We start from the raw sequence: 24,074 nt of genomic DNA, 5'->3' as shown, positions 1-24,074 counted from the left end.
TGTCAAGATACTAACAAAGAAAATACTATGGAAAGGTTCTAAAATATTGACATCGATTCTGATTTATCGATAAATATTTTACCGCTTGCCTACTGCAATTTTGTATTCTTGCTGGTGAAATCATAATAAAAGCACCATGGACATTTCCAGCACCATAAAATTTCGTGACATATGCACAATGATGGAGCGGGTTAAAGTGGCCAAAAACATGCAGCGCAAGGAGCTCATTCTAAAGCGCTATTACGATTCCTTCTGCAAACATCGGGAGACATTCCGGCAGAATGCCAGTCTGACGGGGAACCAGGTAGAGGACGGTGCCAGCAGCTTTTATCCGGTGCTGCGTCTCTTAATACCTGGCGCGGACACCTCGCGCGACAACTACGGCCTGCAGATAACCGCCCTGGGGCGACTATACACGCGCGTCCTGCAGCTAGCCAAAGATTGTGAGTGCCAATACCAGCGGCAACATCATGCAACATCCAATTAATGTCTGTTGTTTCGTCCAGCTGATGATGCGATACGGCTGCAGCATCGTACTGTGTCTACGTTCCGTGACTATGCTGATGTGGTGCATGCTGTGCTGCTGCCCCGCTGCCACAATGAACCCAGCAACCTGACACTCAAGCAAATCCATGAAATGCTCGACATTATTGCCAGCGAAGACACAACTGGTAGGTGCTCAAAATACTCACTGGTACCTGTGCACAGTAGGGAGTCTCTGTAAAAGACACGTATGAGCATAAGTAGAATGTCTCATTTGCTAGATACCCATCATTATGCACATTCAAATGGTATACACATGCATGCAAGGCAGAAGGAATCTCCGATCCCACAGAGCTTCATTGGAAAAACAATCCCTAGTCGACTAGGCCACCCGACCCGTCCATTTGTCTGGATTTTGTTTAAAATATATATAATATTTTACACAATCTATTTTGCATTGACTTTGTCTCTGAGCTGTGGCTCTTTGTCCAGTCGCACCGCGTGCAACTGGGTAAAGGGTTTCCATGGACTGTCGTGCATAATCCTAGTGCAGGAATTTGCAAAGAATAACTTGACCAACATTGAACATACAAAAATATGTAATTATCTAATTAATTAGATTATTTCTGCATTTCTTTCTGCAGTAAAGGAACGCGAACTGATACGCTTTACGGAGCTGTCCTCCGCCCAGGAGCAAAAGTGGCTGATACGCATTCTGCTCAAGTCAATGGGTTTGGGCATTGGCGAGCAGCGAATCTTCGGCTTGCTGCATCCCTTGGCGAAGGACATGTACCAACGCTGCTCAGATCTGGCACGCATTTGTGTGCTGCTCGCGGATAATAAGCTTTTGCCGGAGGCGACGACTAGCAACATCAGCAGCAGCGGCAGCGGCACAAGCGCAGTCATTAAATTGAACACGTTCATTGAGCCCTTTCATCAAATACGGCCCATGTTGTGTGAAAGGTTTCCCGGCAAGATCGAGGAGCTTATGGAGTCGGATGTGCTGTATTTAGAGACCAAAATGGATGGCGAACGCTTTCAGCTGCACTATGCGCGCGGCCGATTTAAATATATATCCCGCAAGGGCGCCGACTACACGAAAAGTTTTGGCGACAGCTACGAGAGCGGCACACTGACGCCCCATCTGCGTCCACTTTTGCCCCTGGGCATGGAGTCTATAATACTGGACGGCGAGATGATGATCTGGGATACGCAGCAGCTGCGCTATCGCGAGAAGGGCGAGAACACAGACGTGAAACATCTGAAGCCGGAGCGCAGCTGGCGGCCCTGCTTTGTGGTCTATGATCTGCTCTATCTGAACGGGGAGAGCCTCCTGGATATGACGTACGTGCAGCGCACATACAAGCTGCAGGAGCTGCTCAGCGAACAGCAGGGCGTGTTGCAAATAATGAAGGGACAGAAAATAAGTTCCCTAGATCATTTTAATACGCTCTTCCAGCAGATGCTTGACTCCAATGCGGAGGGCATTGTTCTTAAAAAGCAAAACTCAATCTATAAGCCCGGAGTGCGTGTAGGCGGCGGCTGGTACAAGGACAAAGCGGATGTGAGTCTGAAGTTACTCAATTATGAAAAAAACTTTTTCTTATTTCTCTCTATGTGCAGTATATCGAGGGTCTTATAACCGAGTTCGATGTGCTCATCATTGGTGGCTTTTACAATCGCAAACGGACGTTCATTGAATCATTTTTGCTGGGCGTGCTTAAGCCTGGCGGCGAAACGGAGCGTGACGAGGTGTACAGCATTGGCTGTGTGGCCAATAATACGCGTCAGCGCACCGTGCTCCATCATGAGCTGAGGCCACATTGGCGCAATGCGAGCACAGAGCCACCGCCGCTGTGGTATCATTACAAGCCTAACGAGAAGGAGGGATCACCCGACGTTTGGATTCAGCCCGAAAAGTCCGTCATATTGCAGGTGAAGGCAGCGGATTTGACGCCCAATGGCGCCTTCTATACACCCAAGTCGCTGCACTTTCCGCGCACACAGCTCCTGCGCGATGACAAGGTGTGGAACGAGTGCATGTCGCTGCAGGAGTATACAGAACTGTGTCAGGTGAGAGTGGGCATGCAGAAAGAGTTAATCAAATGTATTAAAATTATAAAACATAATTTTTTGCAGGGTCGGGGCGTCATAAAGAAACTTAACAAGCGCCAGGCGAACCTAAATGACTTTACTACGGATCGCAAACGTATAAAGTTGACGACGGCCGAACGCAACCGCCTCGGCTTGGCTGCCTATGAGAAGCGTTATGATGTCCAGCCCTTGGCGAACAGCTCTCAGCTGTTTGAGGGATTCAGCTTTTGCATATTGAGCGGCACACGTGGGAACAGCAAACAGCAGCTACAAACACTGGCCGCACAGAATGGCGGCACCATTGTTCAGAATCCATTGCCCAACGATCCGAAGTGCATTTGCATAGCCGGTGATCTTGTCTATCTGGTGCAGCGTCTGATGCAGCAACAGCCGCGCTGCAATGACATTTTACGGCTGGATTGGCTGCTGCGTGTGTGCCAGAAACAGCAGATCGAGCTGCGTCCCAGAGATGTGCTGTCAGCCACCGATGCGCTGCAGACGCAGTTTGACAAGAGTTTTGACAAGCTGGGTGATAGCTTTACGGACCCGTTTAGCAGCCTGAACGAGCTACACGAAGTACTGCTGGATATAACCGAGACGCAATTGGAGTCTGTGCATGTGGATGAGCATGAGTTGGACAAACTGGAGCAGCAACTGCTTGGCACTTCCAGTTACAACATTTTTGCCAAGCACCATGCCTGCTTTTATAATCGTGATGCAGATGAGCTGGCCAGGCTGCTCTTCATCCAACGTGGAGGGCAGCTGGTTAGCGAATCAGATCATCAGAGCATGACCTTTGTGCTTGTATGTTCGAGCCGACTGAATCTGCAGGATTTTAAGCAATGGTATCAGGAGCATTTCACTACGCATCCCCCACAGGCTGTGATCACGGATTGGATACGGCAATCGCATCGTGCACGTTGCGCTCTGCCTACCGCTGAGTTTCTGTTTAAATTCTAGTTAGCTGGGCAGGAATTGCCTGGCATATTTGTAATCATAGTAGCTCATTTGTACATATTGTTATTATACCTTTCAAATCTTTGTTATACAATAAATATTTTACCCATTGTGCTTAAACCATCTAATATATTTCGAATTTCAAGACACGGTTGTCACCTACCTATGTCTACGCCACCCTACTCACTAAGCGTAAGTACCCATCGTATATGTTGATCGGTGCCATTGTGTCACACTTGGTCTGCCACAGTGCTCGATGCCAGAGGAGCTGCCACGGAGCTCATCGCCACCAGATTGGCTGTGGTCCGCGCTCTTGATGAAGGAGAACCTCATATTACCTGGTTATGATTTGGAATCACGCTTCAAAGCAATGGCGCTGCGCAAGCGGCTGGGACGCGGACGTAACTCGTCGGTGGAGTCCAAGTCGAAGGCGTCCAAGAAACGCATCGGCCTACGCATCTGATTCTGAACATGGGCAGTCTCATAAATTCCCGACAAGTAATTAAAAATGCACGCATTTATATTTTTCTTACATGCATACATGTAGATTTGTTTTTATTTTTCATTTTTCACATACACATCAAGAAGACGAGTTTCGAGGTTTGGTTTAGAAACGGAAAGATACAGCAAATATATATATTTATAGATATATATATATATTAAAAAAAAAAAAAAAACAAAACAAAAGCACACAAGTTTCTTAAGAAAATTTTTGTGATACCTTTTAACTATGAACTATAACAATATTTATACTATATATATTTATATAGAAGATCTGGTCGATTAAAATAGTGCGTACTCGAATTTGTTTTAAACATTAGTCAATCCAACTTGGGGAAAGTTGAAAGTGTATCTATTTTCGCATTGAATTTAAAGAGTTCTTGGTAACAATTGACTGATACGCTTCAAATTTTGATTTCTAATTTTGACTTGCAGCAATAAGGACATCCAAAAATACATTTATTTTACTGTATATGTTAAATATCGATATAGTTTATGTGTAAATATGTTTAAAGTTTAACAATTTTTTTTTAGCCTGCTCTTTCTCTCGATTCTGAGGTTTCTTCCTGACTCTGCGAGCATATTTAGGCAGAAATAAAATATAATATATAATCTTCCTTGATACACGTATACTTAGTTTACAAAAAAATAGTTGTTTACCATCAATGTATATTTGTAATTCTGAGGAATATATATATACATATATAACATATACATATATAGATGCAATCTCTGAGACTGTTTAACACATTTACGTAACAACTAATAGTTTTTGATTGACCCGAAATTGGGCTGTACGAAACACTACGGACTTGTGTGGACTGTTGAAATATTGTGAAAATCGCATTTGATCTAAATCTTTGTTTGCTCATCGTAATCTAGGTTATTCGTTTTTATACTTTAATCGAAATTAACTGTAGCAGCCTGTTCCTTTATTATTCATATATTCAATTCACGTCGAAATTCGTCAAATTCTATGCTTTAATTTTACATATAATAAATATTTATGTATAAATATCGTACAACAAATTGTAGGTACAGGGTATACAAATGCATATTCAAGAGGGGTTTATTTGTTGTTGCTTCTTTTTTTTGTGACTGTTGTCCTCTATAAAATCGAAGCAAATTTAACAATTATTGCAAAGTGTACTCCATAAATGTATAAATGTAAAATATTTCATTCTTCGGAGGCTCTTTTATTATTTTTGTTATGCGTGGGGGGTAATACTAAGCAATGCGCAGACATTTGATCTATCTGGTATACGGCATATATATCTATGTAATTTTTAGGTAACTCTGATTTGTGGCCTATGACTACGACTACATTTAGCAGCTACTAACAATAAATGATCATAATAATAAACATTATAGTTATTATAATTATAATGTTTAGCATAAAAAATATTTGTTATATTTGTGTGCGTGCTGTTTCCTCGTTCTTTGCGATATAGTTTAAACATTTAAAACTTGAACAGTATGAAAGAAAGTTTTTGTTTTTCCTTTTGTTTTTTTTTTGTTTGTTTTTAAATAAAAAGTCTTTTGGAATTTTCGCATATTCATATTCGTAGCTATAAATATTTATACATGTATGTAGATAATTTTTGTTGTTTTCATTTTGCAAACCCCTTAACAGAAGACAAAATAATAATAATAAGTATTAATAATAATAAAAATATGAAATATATATTTTGCACAAAAAAAAAAAAAAAAAATAGAAATATTTATATATAGTTGTTTTATATATATATGTATGTATATCAAATCAGACTTGAACTTTCAAAAAGTTTCGGGACATAAACGCAACAAAATAATAATACGCAAATAGAAAATTAATTAAATAGTTAAAATCTGTTTTAAAATGTATATTTAATTTGTTAACTGCAATTGTTGATTTGTTTTTTATGTATTATTATTTAGTTGGGGCGATTGATTGTGTTTTATTCATGTATTTATATGGCAGTCGTTATCATTTTTGAGATAATTTGACTTTTGTTGACAAAAAATCAATTTAAATGTAACAAAAACAAAAAAAAATGGTATATCTATAGGGTCTACAGCTTAACAAGTGTGCTTAAAACTATACAAATGTGTGTGCGTGTGTGTCTGTGTGCTTGTGTGTGTGGGTGTGAAAGAGAGAGGCGATTTTCATTGCACTTTTCTCATTGGTGGTAAAATTAGTTCTGCTAACCGAATGATACAAGAAATTTGGTCCACATTAAACTGTGTGTTTGTGTGTGTGTGTGTGTGTGTGTGTGTGTGTTTTATGTGTTTACGCTTAGGATTAGGCCTGTGTGGTTTCCCCTTAGTTGATTAAAATAACCCAATAGTTTAATTTGTTGATCTGTCGCCGTTTAAACTGAAAAACAAGAGAAAGAAAAGCAATTATTAAATGCGAATTTATAATTGAAAAGGATTTTTTTTAAAAAGAAAAAGAAGGGTTTAAACAACTCTTTTGGTTTGGAAGTAAAATAAATTGGAATTCTAAATATTATTGCTAAGCTCAGATTCATTTTCCATTTGTATGTTATATCTTCTTTGTGAATAATAACAACGATAAGATCGAACCGGCGACTTCTCGCTTGTTAGTCCGACGCTTGCTTGAATCATATATATTTATATATACACCTAAGTCTGTTTTTACACGGTAGATTGGTTCCAGAAGAAGCCGTGTAAAAAAACCGTGTAAAAAAAGACATTGATCGTATACAAAAATGGGTGATTTGTTCCTAATCTCTAAAACCTATTAAAATTAGTGAAAAACAAGAATTTTTAAGAACAAGAATTCATGTTTATTTTATTAAATCAAATATATAATGCTTATTTTCACAAGCATAGTAATTAATGATAAAAAAGATATGCACTCTATTGCATTGACAGTTCACAAAATATTAACACGTTTCAATTGCTCTGACCAGTAAATTTTATTGTATGCACATAAAGGGAATTCCCCTAAATTAGTGCTATTCACATTTGCTTTGACCAGTAAAAATTGCTTGTACGCGCTAAAAGGGAATTCACTTAAATCTTTAAGCTAGTGTTCGCAAACTATCGATAGCACTATCGATACTATCGATGGTTTCAGACTTTTTTCTTTCATAAATACTTTTTTGTGATATGAACATACTTCGCAAAAATTAAATTTGACAAAAAAAATTTAAGTATGTACATAAAATTTCAAATCGTGCTAAATGGAATAAAATCGTGTAAAAAAATTAAAAATATTCAATTTTCAAACCGTGTTATATCAAAACCGTGTAAAAAAAGACCGTGTAAAAACAGACTTAGGTGTATATATATATATATATATAGAGAGAGAGAGAGAGAGAGAGTTGAGCAGCTACTTACGCTGATCGAAGGTGCTCGGATTGATGTAACTGATTAGATCTTGGTCGGACATTGTGGTCAGCTCCTGGGGTATGGGCGGCTGCACAGCGACTGCGGCGGCCGCAGCGACGGCGCCAACGGCAGCGGGCAGAATGCTGCCGGCGCTGCTGGGCGCCGATGCCTGCTGTGTCATCACAGCTCCATTGGTGGTAACGGCCGCAGTGGCCACAGACTTTTGCAATGCATTCTCAGTGGCCAGCGCAACAATGAGAGATTCTTGTGGTGTGGGCGGCACAACGGGCAGGTGGACAGCTGACAGTGCTGGGAAGCCGGCGGCGACGGCGGCAGCGGTGGCTGCCTCCACGGCGACTGTTTCCGATGTGCTGTGGTTTAACAGCAGATTGACAAGCGGATCTCCGCCAGTGGCGGCCGCATTTGCTGCCTGCTGCTGCTGCTGCTGCTGCTGTTGTGGATGTGGGTGAGGATGTGTATGTGGATGAGGATGTGAATGCGAATGGGCATGCGCATGCTGCTGCTGCTGTTGCTGCTGTTGCTGCTGCTGCTGCTGCTGGTGATAATGATGCTGTTCCTGCTCTTGTGTTGTTATAAAATCAGCTGCAGCCTTTATTATCATATTGCTAACGGCCGTCGAGGTGGCTGTGGCAGCCACCTCCGGCTGCATGACAGCGGGTGTCGGCGGCAGGCTATCACCGACATCGACGCCAGCGGCGGCATTCGGCGGACTCATCATAATGTTGCTCAGCGCCAAGGCAGCAACAGCGGCATCCTGGCGCGTCGGCTCCGCCTGCATGGCGATGTCGTTCAGTATCGAATTGGCCATGGTCACCTGATGGGGCGCCAATATGTTGGCCACCACAGCGGTGGCAGCGCCATTTGCTGAACAGAGTATGGTTGACGGCGACACAGCCGGATTCATGATGATGTCCGTGGACAAAGCGCCGCCGGCGTTGGCCACAGCAGCAGCAGCAGCTGCCGCAGCGGGCACCGCTGTCAACTGCTGCAATGGCAGGCCGGCGCCCAAGGCCGCCGCCGGCTCCGAGTTGAGGATTATGTCCTGCGTTAGCGGCGAGCTATTTGGTGATGTTTCGCTGCCCGATAGCGAGCTCGAGTTGGAGTTGTTGCTGCTAATGGAGAGGCTTCGCTTCAGCACACTGGGCGCAGCTGTCGCCGTTGTGTGTCCGTGTCCGTGGGCGTGTCCGTGAGTGTGCGTGTGCGGGTGCGTGTGCGACAGTACGCCCACCTTCTGTTGCAGTATGTCCGTGAGGGCGTGGTCAATGACCGACGAGCCGGTGAAAAGCGCCGGCTCACTGGTGCCGTTGCTGTTGACCACAGACGTGGACTTGGTCAGATCATCAATGAACTTGTGCACATTGGCAGCCGACTGCTGCTGCTGTTGCTGCTGCTGCTGTTGTTGTTGTTGCTGTTGTTGCTGCTGTTGTTGCTGTTGTTGCTGCTGCTGCACCACATGCTGGACAATTTCGTGCTTGACGGCCAGGCCAACGGCCACAGCCACCGCGGAGGCGGGATCCAGTTCCACAGATGACGCAGCGGGCACTGGAAAGCCGGGCATACTATTCGACTGATCGTACATGATCGTGTCCAGGCTGGCCTTGCGCGCATAATGCGCATGATACTGCAGCGCATTGGGGCTGCACGGATTGAGTGCCTCCGGTGAGTGGAGCGCCTCGCCTGTGTGCGGGCTGAGCGAACTGTTCTCGTCCAGCAGCTCGCTCTTCAGTGCCGCATCCGCGCTGCTCAGATGCACCAGCTGCTGATCCGTTATCATGGGCGTCGCCCCGGACAACGAGGAGCGGCGCAGTCCCATCGGTATCTGTGTCGTGATCGGCGGCGGCATCATGCCCAAATCCAGTTCATGTTTCGTTTCCACAACGCTTCCACCGGCGGCGACAACGGCGGCGGCATTGCTGCTGCCATTGTTGCCCACCCAGGCGGAGTTGTTGGCGGGCGCGTTGCTCGTGTCCATGAAGTTGGCAACATCTACAAGTATAAGAGAAGCTTCTTTAATACACAGATGCTGGCAATTGTGCAGGTTCTAAAGAGGGTTGGGGCAGGGGGCAGGGGGCAGAGGGGGCAGAGGGGGCTGGTGGGTAGGAGTTGTGGGCGTGGTCAAGTCAAAAATAAAAAATAAGAATATCAGTAAAAAAAATAAAAAATATAATTATAAAGAGAAAGTATATATATAAGAATACTTCGCGCAGGGTAAAAAGAGGGGTGAAGCGCTAAACTGCTAGGAATGGCTGGAGAAAGAGAGACAGAGAGAGTGAGATAGACAGAGATAGAGAGAGAGTGAGAGAGAGAGGGGGGGGAGCGGGAGAGTGAGACAGACAGCCAATTGGAGGTAAAAATAGAGAGCAAATTCTTATATGGCCGACAGCTTACATAACTATAAAGAGCTTAATGCTAAATACTAAAATTAAAATATATATTATTAAAATGATTGCTCTCTATTTTAGCCAACAACTTGGCTGTACTTTGGGTTTGGGTATATATATATGTGTATACTTTTCAGGGGTCATGTTGTGTCTGAGTATTTTTGTGGGTGGGGGGGTTTAAGTCTTAAGGGGGTTAAGTCTTAAGGCATATATTATACATATAATATAATATGCTTGCAATGCTCTGAGCTTGGAAATTGCTTTAGTCCATCGCATTCACAAAGTCCTTAGCCTTTAATTCACACATCCAACGCAAACAAGCTACATGATCAAATCCAATATATAATAATGTATATATATATATATATGTATATAATATATACGAAAGACTTGCACACTCACAAATGTGAAACAAACTTTTGGCTTGATGCACGGATTTCCCATCAAAATGTTATAAAAACAAACAAAAACCAGCTCGCTTTTCAACAACACAAACTCACAAGCACTCTTTCTCTTACTCTTTCACTCTCTCTCTCTCCCTCTCTCTTTCTCTCACACAACACTCTCACCCTCTCTTTCTCTCTTAAAGCAATTTCCAGGGCAGCAGCTTAAAGCTAGCTTAAAATCTATTTTTATAAACTATTTAAACTAGTTAGGATTTATTTGTAATATTATTATTAAATATATTTTTCTTTTTTTTTTTGGTGTCTAGTTCTTATATGTATGCATGTATTTGTATGTAAGTTTATATATATATATATATGAAAATAGATGGTGTGGTTAGTACGAAAGAATGCTGGATGATAGCCTGGGTTTCCGCAAATACGTATTATCATAGTTGAGAATAATAACTTTAGCCACACCACCCACACATGATAGTTCGAATAGTTCACTAAATTGGGTTATGAAGAACTAGTTCAACTGCACCGCCACCTTTATTCTAGGATCTTAGGTAATCGTAGTTGATATTTCTCTAGGCGTAATGCTGAGGCTCTGAAGTGCGAGCAATGCTTAATATTCCACTCGTTCTAGGTGAGTCCCATCACTACCTCTTAAAGAACGCTTTCTGTACACATATGGAACCAAAATTGTGCAGCTGACCAGTCAAAGAACATTGAAATTGAGTTTGAAGCCCATCGCAAGGTAGCTTAAAACGGGTTTTCACGAATTTTCCACAGTTGCGCGTGGAATTCCCTTGATCTGTGAAACGCCTATCAATTAAGTTTTTATGTAGAGAGCTCTGAAACGAAGTTCTTTTCCACTCAGGAAGAGTGGAATATGCGAATCAGCTCTTAAATGATTTTGAGAATTTGAATCTTTATAAATGAGTTTGATGCCGATCGAATGGGTTAAAAACAAGTTTCATAAAACCGCTCTATCTATTATGGTTTGTTGACTATAAGTTAATCAATTAATCAGCTGGGACAAACAGTTTTTAACACATATATAGATGTCAATTGAGCACGATGCTCTATCTTTGTTATTCTACATAAGCAGTACAGTAATCGGCAACAACTAAAGCACTTGGAAGCAAAATATAAGCTTTTTATGAAATGGATGCAGAGGTGAAACAGGTCGAAAAAATGGCGAGAGAAAACTGAGGATTTCAATTTCGTTAAATAATCAATCATTATCGATATATTAATGCCCACCTGCGATTATAATGATAGCAATATACTGTCAGCGGAATGCGGTTATGCAAAGCATGGAATGTATCGATAATCGATAATCGATAACGTTTAAATTGATAACAGAAGTGAATGAACGTAATGTTATAAGCCCAAGATGCTGGCATCGGAAACGAGACTTTCACAATTGTTTAATGGGATTCGTATTTAATGTGATTCGTGTATATATATATGTTATATACTTAAGAGAAACGAGCAAATGCGTATTTTGTGTTATTTGTGGAGTTTAAAGAGTATGTATTACGTATGTATGTAGTATCTATACCTAAGTTTATAGTTAATATAGAATGATAGACATATATAAAAATGGTGTACGAAATGTCAAACGATTTCAATGGTTGAATTTCTCAATTTTTTGCAGTACTTTGTTGTTTTTTTTTTTTTTTTTTGAAAGTTTGTTTTTTTTTTGTTTTTTTTTTTCACCAGTACCCTAAAAAAGTGGTGCAGAAGACGTGGCCTGAGGCTCCATGTGGCTGTTGCGCTCGTGCTGTGGCGGCTGGCTGGCTGGGCTGAGTTCCGGTTCCGGTTCCAATGCCGGTTCCGAATCCGGCGAAGATCATCTGCTCCCTGCAGTTCTCCCGACCATCTGTTATCATTGGATTCATACTAAATGTCTGGGTGTATGTGTTTTTGTAAGGCGAATCGACCCTTGAGACGATATTCGTGTGTGCATATGTATATCTTTGGATATAATAGTTGTTTATTTGTAATAATTGAATTCATTATTTTGTCATTGCGTTCCATATTAATTGTGGCGCTCTTTTTTGTTTTTGTTTCTTATTTCAGACTCTTTGTGGCTGATTTAATTAATTTATAATATTGTTTGGCTTGGATCGACTTAGATCTTGATTTTGTAATTGGGGAAATTTTCTTGACTAGATTTTGTTTTTTGTTTTTTGCAGTTTATAGCACTCAAAATGGTTACATATTTGACTATATAGTATATTGAGCACCTAAATTGCTAAGAGAAGGGGAGGGGAGGAAGAATAAAGTAAAAATATATATATGTATATTTTTTTTTTATTTTTTATTTTTGGTTTGGATTTTTGTAATTAGTGTTGCGATAAAGTTTCTGCCGGTTTCCCTGAACAAGAATTAGAACAGCTGCCTTCTGTTTATTTTTTATGATCATTATTTTAATCCTCAAAAATTTCTTCTGCTTCTGCTTCTGTTTCTTCTTCATCTGCATCTCCTGTTGCTGCTGCTGATTTGATGCAATATTTTTGTAATCATGTATCGGTTATTGGTTATCGGTAATCGGTTATCGGTAATCGGTTATCGGTAGTTGGGTGCTTCTCCGTTATCTGCAGGCGCTGGACTCGTGCATGGTGGAAACGTGATCAAGAAAACTCTGCATACAAGCTGCATACAAGTCGCACACTCACTCGCTCGGACTCACACCCAAATGCAATCAGACTTTCACACACACATACACACAACCTCATACATGCATACAAGCATACATTCCAAACAAAACGCAAAAGCTAAAGACTCCAAAAAGTGTTTTAAACGGCGCCCAAAACTTCATATATATATCTTCAACAACGAAAGTAACGCAATAAACAAGTTTTCCCTGGCATAGCGAGATCTTAGCTTTGTTAAGATATAAGTGTATATGCCATATTCGTTTGTCTTCGGCTTCTACAGGGTATATCTGTTCACATTATGCAAACATCTCAATTCACACATTCGCACCGCAGAGTTGTTTCGATCAGTTTCCCTTGTGGCCTCGTTCAGTTGTTGCAGTAAGAAATCGAGCAAGAGAGAGATAGATAGATAGATAGACAGACAGAGAGCGAGAGAGAGAGAGAGAGAGAGGAGAGAGAGAGAGAGAGATATAAAGAGAGAGAGAAAAGAGAGAGAGAGAGGGAGACGGAGTAAAGCCGGATTCGCGCATTTGTTAACTCTCCATTTTAAAAAATTTTCTAGAAAGTTCAGATATCGATTCAGATTCAGATTCATTATCATAAACATTTGCATTTCTTTTTTCTTATATTTTCAGAGTTTCCTAACATTTTTATATTATTTACCTTAATTATATTAAATTTTATTACTTCATAGTTTTTTTTTCGAGATTTTCTTTTTGTTACTTAAAAATTATAATTATGTGATCATATTGTGTTATAGTTTCAATGCGTTATTCTGTGCTGCTTCTTGAAATAATGCCAATTTGCGGTTTTGAGGGCGGGGCAAGCAAATTGGATATAATTGGATGCAAAGGTTTTATGTTTAATCTCAAAGAATATGTAAACAGAGTCCTCTTTGATTACTATTAAGAGAAAAAACAAGAAGGTACGGATACATATATATCTATTTACTTAAGGGAATTCGAAGTTGTTTGCTTTTATGCGTTACACATGACATGCCAAAAATGTAATACAAAGGTATTCAAATTCACTTAATGAGTGATGCCAGCCGAATTTGTGTTGAAAACCTGTTTTAAAGTGTGGTATTTATATGGACTTATTTCGATTTAATCCCGTTTTGCTTTAATCAAAAATGAATGCATGCATGCAGTGAAATGTTAATCAGAAGTCGTGCATTATAAAATATGGCTTTAATATTACATGTTGAGTAGATTAAATCAAGTTCAAATAACTTCAAATATGTAAAGCACAATTCATCTGGAATCAAATATAAATATCTAAAAATATGTAAAAAGTGTAGGATTAAAGCACAATTTATCTGGAATCAAGCATAAAATTCCTTTTTAAAACGGAAATATCTCTTCAGGAATATATTAAAAACTTCGTTTAAGACTAAACGATAGCCATACTTCTTGCTTTCAAAAATAGATTTAAAAAGTTTTGTACACAAATTTGAGCTAGTTGTATGAATATTTGACATTCCATGGGTAACCTGTATCTTTATTTGCATTTGTTTTTCTTTTTTAATATCTGTATCTCAAATAAAACAATTCAATCTGCGCACAAAATAACGCATGAACGACATAGGATTATGTTGAGATTTAAAATTGTCGCAATTAAATATTATTGATTATTTATTTATGATTTTATAAATGTCTCAACTAAATAACTAATTAGCTAAGCTAACTAATAAATGTGCAACACTTGTGGGTTTTATTTAGTTATATATATATATATATATATATATATATATATATATTGTTCTTTTTGTTTTTCTAATCGTGTTTAAACGAGTTAAGGAATATATGTATTATATATGATGTTCGTTATACATACATACGAGTGTATATGTACGAGAGTATTTATGTATGGTAATATGTATATATGTATCTATGTGTTTTTCTTATTTATTGGATTGGCTAACGATAATGCATTCAACTGGCCTGCCTGCGACGACTGCCTGACGAATTATTGTTAAAATTATAGTGTTTATTTGCTGATGTCTGTGTGTGTGTGTGTGTGTTTGCGTGTTTGTGAGCTTGTGTGTCTGTATGGGTGTGTGTGTTGTGCATTGGTATGCTCAAGTTTCGCGCTTAATACGTTTATGGTTCATGATGCCTGCTTGGGGGCTGGTGTTTATATGTATAGAAATAGTCAACAAATAAATACCTTGGCTATGCATTGTGCTACTTAACGTGCTGGCCGCCGCTAGAGTCGTATAGCTGCCCTTGGGGGTGTATGTGAAGGTGTGCGGCTCGCTCTTCTTGCCGCTCGAGATGATTGACACCTGTACGCTGACCGGCTTTAGCAGATTCTGATGCAGATATGGCGGAACTGTGCAGATCAAATGTGTCTAAAAATTAAAAAAAAAAGAAAATCTCAGATAAAACATATTGTAACAGGCTGTTACATCCAGTACTGCATAAGGGAGTAGTCAGCTGTTAATGATCTTAGCTAGTTACTCATCACTAGATGGACAGTGTTGAGAAAAGACGGATGTGTGTCAATGTGCTCTGAGACTAAATTGTGAAATTAATAAAGAGATAGATAAAAATAAAAGACTATTACAATATGTAGTATATAATGGCGGGGGTATCACCCGACTTTGCCACGGGCGAGCTTTCTTTTTCAAATTGCAGACATTGCTTTTGTACAGTGGAAGCCATAATTGACGAGACAAATATTTTTCACAAAGGTCTTGCAAATGATTTTGATGCCGATCGGATGGTAAATTAAGAACATTCATGCAACCGTTTTCCGCCAATTTTCCACGGTTGCAGGTGGAATTGGCGAAATCTATGAAATACGTATTCATTAAGTTCTTAAAAATAAGTTTAAAACCGATCAGACGAAAACTCAAACTTCGCCCATTAAACCGTTTACTATCATTTTCCACCCAGGAAAAGTAGATTGAAGTGTGAAACACGTCTCCAATTAATATTGATAAAGATCCCTCGAAACTTCGACTATAAATCATGTGACCACGATTTTCTACCCAGGAGGGGTGGAAGTTGGTAAATGGAGGAAACACCTCTCAAATAATTTTTCATATGAGTTTGAATGGAAAACAAAACAGTTAAAAAACAGTTTTCCACCAATTTTTCACACTCTTGGGTGAAATTCTAAAAAATCCTGCCTTAACATGCCGCTACATTACATAAGGTAACTTCAATAAAAATGTCTACTTCCTAGCTAGAACAGTTTTATATGTATACTAGCGGGTATAACCCGGCCTTACCCGTGGCACGTATGTTATAAAATCAAAAAAGCTTTGAAAATGATTTTGAAACTGATCGGACGGGAATCAAACAACTTTTATGCAAATCGGAAAACTCTTAAAATTCACCAAAAAAATCTTAAAAATGCATTTTCCACCGAAGGAGTTTAGATTTTGCCAGAAATGTGAAACACGTCTCTAATGATTTTTCTTATAGATCTTTGGAAATAAATTTGAACACTAAACGTCATCCACAAAATCTTCGACCCACATTTGCACCAAGGAGGGATGGATTTTTCAAAAAGTGTGAAACACTCCTCAAATGATTTTGAATATAGATCTTTGAAAATGAGTTTGGGGCCGATCAGATGGTAAACAAAAAACTTTCATACAACCGTTTTCCGCCAATATACCACTGTTGCGGGTGGAATTTTCCAAATCGTCGAAATACGTATTCATTAAGTTCTTATTGAGAGCTTTGAAAATAAGTTTAAAGCAAATCGGACACAACTTAAAACTTCGCCCAAAAAATCTTTAAATCGCATTCCCCCCGAAGAAGTTTGAATTCTGCGAAAAGTGAGAAACACGTCTCAAATGATTTTTCATATAGATCACTGGAAATGAATTTTAGCGCGAAACGTCACCCACCAAATCTTTGACCTCCATTTCCACCAAGGAGGAACGGATTTTTCGAAAAGTGTGAAACACCCCTCAAATGAATTTGAACAAAGATCTTTGAAAATAAGTTTGGGGCCGATGGGATGGTAAACCAAAAAGTTACATACAAACGTTTTTCGCGATTTTTCCACACTTGCGAGTGGAATTTCCCGAAACCCCGTCTTAACGTGCACCTACATCACATAAGGTAACTACAGTGAAAATTTCAGCTTCCTAGCTCTTACGGTTTGGGCTGTGCGTTGATCACCAATCAGTCAGTCAGTCAGTCAGGGCAAACAGTTTTATATATAGAGATATATGTACATCCGTGCCTTATATCGTACCTGATGCAAGTACTCCTTGTCGGGCAGCACGCTCTGTTCCCAAAGCGCTGCCGTTCCACCGATTAGCTGCTGACGGCCCACTATCTCGGCTGCCGGATCATCGGAATTGACACTGTCGTAGGTCTCCTGGAACACAACGTGCGTGTCCTTTAAAAAGTTCTTTCCAATGATGAACAGCTCCAGACCGCCATCCACGGGGCAAGAGTTGAGTGATTTTTTACAGATCTCTGGAACGCCTGGTGGCTGAGCTATGAAATACAAAAAAAACCACCAAAGTTAGTACAAATTTATCCAATAGTCAATCTAATTAAAGGGATAAAATGTCTACAAAAATAGAAAGAAATGAAATATCACTCCCGAGTTCGTGGATAAGTGGTCTGTGGATAGTTAGGTTAGATAAGGTTAGAAGACCAGGGCTGGTTTACTGGAATGTTGCAATGGATTGATCCACCGAACCAAATATGTAGCAAATATGAAGTATCAACTGCGTTTGGGTCTTTGTTTGGATAGATCTGATGGATCCAAAGGGAAAGTGGTTTCATAGAATGTGAATACTTACTGCATATGATGGGATTGGAGCAGACCTGCAGTGTCTCAGTGCTGCCATCGTCGCGTGTTAGCTGCGTGCGAAAGACCATGCGACAACGTGTTGACTTCTTTTTATTCTTCTGTGCCAGGTGCTCCGGGAAACGATGTTCCACATCGACATTGCGTTCCTGCAGGAAGAGTTGTTATGCGATTGGATTTAGGATTGGATAGACAATAGTTGGTTAATTCTATGAGTGTGTACCTTAAGGATGCCAACGCAATCGCAGGTGACGGTCATGTCCGTTTCGGGCTTGAAATCAATCTCAATGACCATGGTGCCGTCGACCTTCTTCTCGTTGCACTGCGTCGAATTCTTGCCAGCCACCTTGCACGCCTGATAGAACATATGCGGTGCGACGCGTCCAATGTCCGTGCCGATGAACACCTGGAGCACAGCTGACTTTTCATAGCCGGTTAGCCGGACAATGGGGAAACCGTTGCCGCTGCGATCCTTGACTGCGCCGCGGCTACCCTCGGTCTGGTAACGGGCGCGATGCTGTTGCTCTGGTTGGGAGACAATCTCCAGCTGGACATGGCCATCATTGGAGCTGGCGATGCTGTTCAATGGTGTCGTTGGTTGCCTTTTGTTAGCCACGCGGGTCACGGCGCGCGTTCCAATGAATCTGGGGAAATTGTACAATTTGCGGAAGAAGCACAATCAATAAACAGTTGAAGCTAGTGGCTCACAGGTCAAAGTTCAATAGACAAACTATGTGTTATGGTGAGGTAGAGAAGGAGGCTGGGCATCCAACAATTCTAATAAAGCTCAAATCAAATCTACAAAATGTGGCCATATTTTGATGTTTATTTGTCTATGGGATCATAAAACGCAGCAAGGGCGTACTTTGAACTTTTTCTAGACTCTGTACAGATGCGTTGAAACTATAAGAAAATTCCGAATTTCGGTAGTGTATATATATATGGTATATATATACATATATATATATATATATTGGATATATATATATATATATATATATATGTAAATATTGTATACGGTATGGAATTCTATGCGTGTGTTTTGGATATGCGTATTCTTGATTTATGATAAAGAATTTAGTGCTACATGTGCTGGGGCCCAGGATGAATAAACTTGATGCAAAATGATATATGACTTTATAATACACACACAGAGGAGAGAGAGAGAGAGGGGGAGAGAGAGACGTGCCCAAAACAATAAATAGAGCTATGTACATAATATTGAACGCAAAGCGAAATATTTGCAATTTGGAATCGGGGAATACAAAATAACCAAAACACAAAACATTTTCTTAACATTTGATTTTCATTTTGAACATAAAAGCAATGGAAAGAAAAAGCCAACAAATGTGAGTGTGGAAAATCAACGAGCTGCACTTTGCAGCTATTGTTTTTGTTTTGTTTAAACAATTATTTTGATATGAGTTTTATGCTACTTTTAACTTGCTTTTGCTATTGTTAACGATTCATTTTGTTTACACACACACGCACCGAACAAGAAAGCTATAGAGGGAGGGAGAGAGAGAGAGAGAGGGAGGGAGATAGAAATAACAGACACATAGCATATACAACAACAAAGACGAACAAAAAGTTTAAACAAATTCGTTTTCAAACATTTTACTTTTTGCTTCACGAATTAAATTATTTAAAACGTGTTAATACAATTCTCAACAAAAAAAATAACATCAAAAATGACAAATATTCAAAACCACAAAGCTTTTTGCCTTTTATTTTAATATATTTTAATTAAGTTTGTTTTTAAAAAAATTTGTGAATTTTTAAAGTAATTTTCTTTTTAATTTATGGAATTACATAAAAATTTGTGGCCATTTTAAAGTGCAAAACAAATATTCAAAATTCTTTTGGTATTTAAAATATGTACATAAAAATCAATGTATAAATGAAGCACACATTTTTTGTTGTTTTTTTTTTGAATTACTTAAAAAATTTGTCGCCGTTTTAGATATATATAATAAAATATATATTATATATATAGTTGGGCTTGTAAAAAATGGTTAAATTTATAGGCAAATTTTGACTTTGTGGCCATTTAAATTCATCGAAATTCGTTCGTTTTAAAATGTCCATAGAAAACATATTTAGTGAGCACCTTTTTGTTGCCATTTTGAAAATGTTTCGAAAATGTTGTCTCCACTTTGGAGACTGCTTTTTCAAATTTGTTTGTTGTTGTTGCTGTTGTTTGTAGCTTTGGTTTTTGTTTCTGTTTTTTTTCTTTTCGTAAGTTCGTAAGTTCGTAAAGAAAACGCCTCTTACTTTGGCTCGCTGCTGCTGTTGGTGCTGCTCCTGCCGTGGATCTTGATGCTGCTGTGGCTCACAGTTTCTGCGGACATGCAACGTGCTGTGGCGCCACCAATACTGGCAATGCCGATGTTGGCTCCGATGGCTCCGATGTTGCCTGCCTCGCTGCTGCTGGCTGCGCTGTCGGCCACAACGGTGGCAATTTTGCGTATAAACTCATCCTCGCTGCAGGCATCATCGTTGTCGAGCTCCACTTGATTGCATTCGAGCTTCCGACGTTTCAGATGCTTGCCACCGCGTCCTCCTCCGCTCCCGCTTTCCGCCCCGCTGCTGCTTTCCTGCTGCTGGAGCTGCAAATGTAATCCGGGATAGTGAAATTGATGTTGTTGCTGCTGCTGCTGCTGCTGCTGCTGCTGATGCTGCTGCTGCGGCTGCGACTGTTGTTGCTGGAAATGATGCTGTTGCTGCTGCTGTTCATGCAGCTGATGTTGCACGGTAAGTACCACATCGGTGGCCTTGTGGCTCATCGTTGTGTTGAAGAGGCCGCCAAAAAGCTCGGAGCTGAGCGTTGCCGTTTGTGTTGTTGTTGCCGTTGTTGTTGCTGTTGCTGAGGCAGTTGCCTGGTTGCTGTCCGTGCCAAAGCCCGTGTCCTCATCGTTGCTGGGTGGCGTGGCCAGTTCATCCACAAATGATGCCGATGAGTCCGGCTCAATATCATCCAGATAGTTGAGCATTTTCTTGGCATGACGCGATCTACATATATATATATATAGGTGCATACATATACACATACAAATATAAGTATATATACATATATGCATATGCATATTCATTTCATATATGCTGTTTTATGTCCTGATTTAATTACAATATTTGTTTGTACTCTGATTTGTATACAATTTGATTTAATATTATCGAAAGCTTTTGGGTTTATTGTACTTATATACAAACAAAAATAATAATAAAATAATTTCATAAATTCGTGTAGACATAAATATTATCAATCAAATCGTGTACACCCAACAGTATAAAATGCGACTAATGTAAACAGGCACGACATCATAATCTTTTCAAAATTCCAATCAAAATGACGAGAATCAAGCACAAAAAATAAAGGAACGTGAAAAATTCAAATCAAACTGGGAAAGTGGGAAGAGGGCGAGGGAGAAAAGAGAGAGAGAGAGAGAGAGAGAGAGAGAGAGAGCGAGAGTGAGAGATAATGTACGAAACAAACACGAACACAAATACAAATACAAACATATATACGCGCTGTCAATCGAGTGTTGATTGAAATGCAAGTGGCGATCGAGAGCGTCCAGGAAGCCGAACTGTATTTGAATTATATCGATGTGCAGCAAATATTTCATGCTGGCCAATGAACTAGTTCATTCGCATGCAAATTGATTGCAGGCATTTCCGGTGAGTTCTATTGTCGCATACGAGAATCAGATATAACTTCATAGATGTGCACACCTATGCACTTAAGAACTAGTTCCGTTTTATAGTTTAGTGAACTTTTCAAGAGCTTAAGCTATTGATGCATAAGAAAATCGGACATAAAATCGTAGAAGTATACACCTATGCATTAAGAACTAGTTCCGTTCAATGGTTCAGTGATATTTTTCGAGAGGGTAAAATGTTGTCGCATACGAGCATTGAGGTGCACAGCTGTGCATAAAGAACTAGTTCCGTTTTATAGTTAAGTCAACTTTTCCAAGAGGTTAAGCTGAGAGAATAACCTTTTTTTAATATATCGAAACTAAAAACCTTAAAAAGGTTCGACTAGTTCATGGCTGAGGGAACTAGTTCAAGAGCAGAAATGCTTGTCAGAAAAACCAATTAAAATTGAGTCGAGCTCATTGTAAAGTAAGCGTTTATTAGAACCAGATAGTGCTAGAAGTTGCGATTGTATTCAAATTCAACGAAGGATAACAGAACTTTAACTTTAATGTTTATCAAAAATTTACAAAAAAACTGTATTTAGACTAAATTACTGGAGTGCATAGGAACAGGCAAACAATTGTAAAAAATGTCACTAGTGGGTGCTACTTCTCATAAAAGCAGTTGCATTGAATTTGAACCAATGTACTGATATTTGAGGTGATATAATCAAGGCTTGTGTGTATGGAATAAACAAGTGCTGTTATGTGGCACTACACACACTTAATAACACAACTTGATATTTTATAATGTGCAATCCACCGATTCCCCAATCATCCAATCATCCAGTTAGCAGCAGCAGCAATAATAATAAACTTTTTTATTTGAAATCCTAACCTAAGCCAAATCCATGTGCGGCCATTATCAGTAAAATTGAGACAACGAAAAGGTAGGCATCACAACATGGCGTATACGTATCAAAATACAAATTATATACACATAGAAACACACAAATCTATATGAATATAATGTATGGAAGTGTTAAGCGCAGAATGCACAGGTATTAGCTTAAATAAGAAAGATGCACAAACACAATCGGATCGGTCGATTCTATGATATATCTATATCTTTGCTTAATTGTTGGGATAGAGATTTTGACAACGACAACTTTATGTTTCAATAGTCTGATACGCCCAGCTACAAATCTAGGCCAGGTTTCAACAAGACAGCCTTACAACTTTGAGGAATAGAGGGAAATATATACATATGTAGAAAGCGTTTGAAATGTTACCCTTTAATCGGAAAATCCAGTAGATCATAAGAAAAATTCATTGGCCATATGTATAATATGAGAAGTTGGGTAGAATGCGGAACGAGAGACAGAAGGGAGCTAGAGAGCGAGAGTGAGAGCAACTTTTGAGCAATGAGAAAAATAGATAGCTTCGGCAAGTTGAAGTAGTAGATCGGTTTGATACGGCTTTGCAGATATTCTTGGAGGGACAGAAAAGCTGACAAGTGGTGGGACTGATATCTTCAAAAAATGACCAAAGTTTATCCCACAAGAACTCAACCTTCGACCGATCGTTCCTATGACAGGTATATGATATAGAGCTTTGATTCGGGAGAATAGCTTTAAAGCTGAGAGACAATCATGCATAGGCGCAGACAAAATCGACTCGGTTGTTGGTGCGGATCAAGAATATATATACAGTGCTTTATGACAAACCTTCGAATACCCTTTGGAAGGGTATCAAAATGTATCTGAAGGAGTAGCTAGCTAAAATGCCAAGCGAAAACGAGTTGTCGGCTTGTCCAATTCGCGTCGATAAAGCAATTTACTAACATTTCAGAATTGATCATATAAATCAGAGAGCAGCACTTTTTATTATATTCTCATTGTTTTGAGTGACACACGAGAGACATATGGACGATAAGAAGGCTTTTTAAGTGGCCGGCAACTTAAACTGCTGCAGCTCTGATGTGGAATTGATAAGATACAAATGCGATTACATTGCGATTACAGGCATGTAATTATAATGTGGCATAAGTATTAAAGCAACAACATTCACACACACACACACACACACTAACAACAACAACAACGAGACACTAGTCTCTAAACACATTCACCATGACCTACAATGCAAAAACAGAAAATGCATCGCAAAAACCTGTCCATAAAACCAAGTCTTACAAATTTGATTGGCCTAGGTTTTTTTTTTTTGGATTTTCTTCATTTTGGAATATCTGGCAAATTACATACAGTTCATCATTATTTGATTAATTAACAAAATTTAAGAGCCCATTTCCAAAATGTTATTGACTCTTCCATTTCCATTGACAATTAGATTGAAAATAAACTATTTACCGAATTCTTGTAAATATATTGTAAATTTAAAATCGTATAAGTTGACGATTATTTAAAACAATTTTAAACAACATTTAAAAACAGAATTTGCAAAAAGTAAATCATTTACAATCGAAGCATTTCAATTTAGCGAGCGATCACTGTGTCTTGATGGAAATGGCATTATGTATTGATCGAAATACAAATTTAATTGGAAAATATAATGATAAATTCAAGTGTAAGTGTGTGTATGTGGCCGAGAATTTCACATCGACTTGTCAAAGATGTGAACAAATAGAATATATGTATATGTATTTGTAGTTCTGAACACGTTTCATTTAAGAACACATTCTATATAGTATTTAGATATGACTATTTTTCTTAGAAATCTTGCACAAGATCATGTTCGACTCGACTAGCCTCCTGAACGTGCCACTTACGGCGTCCTCATGCTGCCAATTGGAGGGTGTAGGGC

General features: G+C 39.4%; 2 protein-coding genes across 6 annotated transcripts in view; one reads left to right on the top strand and one right to left on the bottom strand.

The window, feature by feature from the left end:
* Nucleotides 1–2: 2 nt before the first annotated feature.
* Nucleotides 3–3,654, top strand: DNAlig4 (DNA ligase 4). Its single transcript, XM_064680920.1, has 5 exons — nt 3–443; nt 507–671; nt 1,128–2,047; nt 2,107–2,556; nt 2,623–3,654. Exons 1-5 carry the CDS (start codon nt 137–139, stop codon nt 3,535–3,537), a joined length of 2,757 nt encoding a protein of 918 aa, XP_064536990.1. The 5' UTR covers nt 3–136; the 3' UTR covers nt 3,538–3,654.
* A 1,344-nt stretch (nt 3,655–4,998) lies between these two features.
* Nucleotides 4,999–24,074, bottom strand: part of NFAT (NFAT nuclear factor) — a 51,809-nt gene continuing 32,733 nt past the window's right edge. For 2 of the 5 annotated variants that reach the window (XM_064680914.1, XM_064680913.1), the window contains exons 4-10: nt 19,888–20,625; nt 17,837–18,257; nt 17,606–17,762; nt 17,047–17,294; nt 14,998–15,181; nt 7,381–9,378; nt 4,999–6,391 (exon numbers count right to left, since the gene is read on the bottom strand). In XM_064680914.1, coding sequence (XP_064536984.1) covers nt 6,387–6,391; nt 7,381–9,378; nt 14,998–15,181; nt 17,047–17,294; nt 17,606–17,762; nt 17,837–18,257; nt 19,888–20,625 — 3,751 coding nt within the window. In that variant the 3' untranslated portion in view covers nt 4,999–6,386. Of the gene's footprint in view, nt 6,392–7,380; nt 9,379–11,890; nt 12,423–14,997; nt 15,182–17,046; nt 17,295–17,605; nt 17,763–17,836; nt 18,258–19,887; nt 20,626–24,074 lie in introns of those variants that run through there. The other 3 variants (XM_064680915.1, XM_064680916.1, XM_064680917.1) reach the window with 3 other exon arrangements.

The sequence above is a fragment of the Drosophila montana genome, unplaced genomic scaffold, assembly GCF_035044405.1.
Source record: "Drosophila montana isolate Dmon_TW-CO22-7 unplaced genomic scaffold, ASM3504440v1 contig_2178_1, whole genome shotgun sequence".
Lineage (NCBI taxonomy): Eukaryota > Metazoa > Arthropoda > Insecta > Diptera > Drosophilidae > Drosophila > Drosophila montana.
The sequence above is the reverse complement of the archived record's forward strand: the minus strand, read 5'-3'. Positions and strand labels throughout refer to the sequence as shown.

Coding starts and splice junctions, on each gene's coding strand:
- DNAlig4 (XM_064680920.1), top strand. CDS start 137: ATGGACATTTCCAGCACCATAAAATTTCGTGACATATGCACAATGATG. Junction 2,048..2,106: donor GGTACAAGGACAAAGCGGAT/GTGAGTCTGAAG, acceptor CTCTATGTGCAG/TATATCGAGGGTCTTATAAC. Junction 2,557..2,622: donor AGTATACAGAACTGTGTCAG/GTGAGAGTGGGC, acceptor AATTTTTTGCAG/GGTCGGGGCGTCATAAAGAA.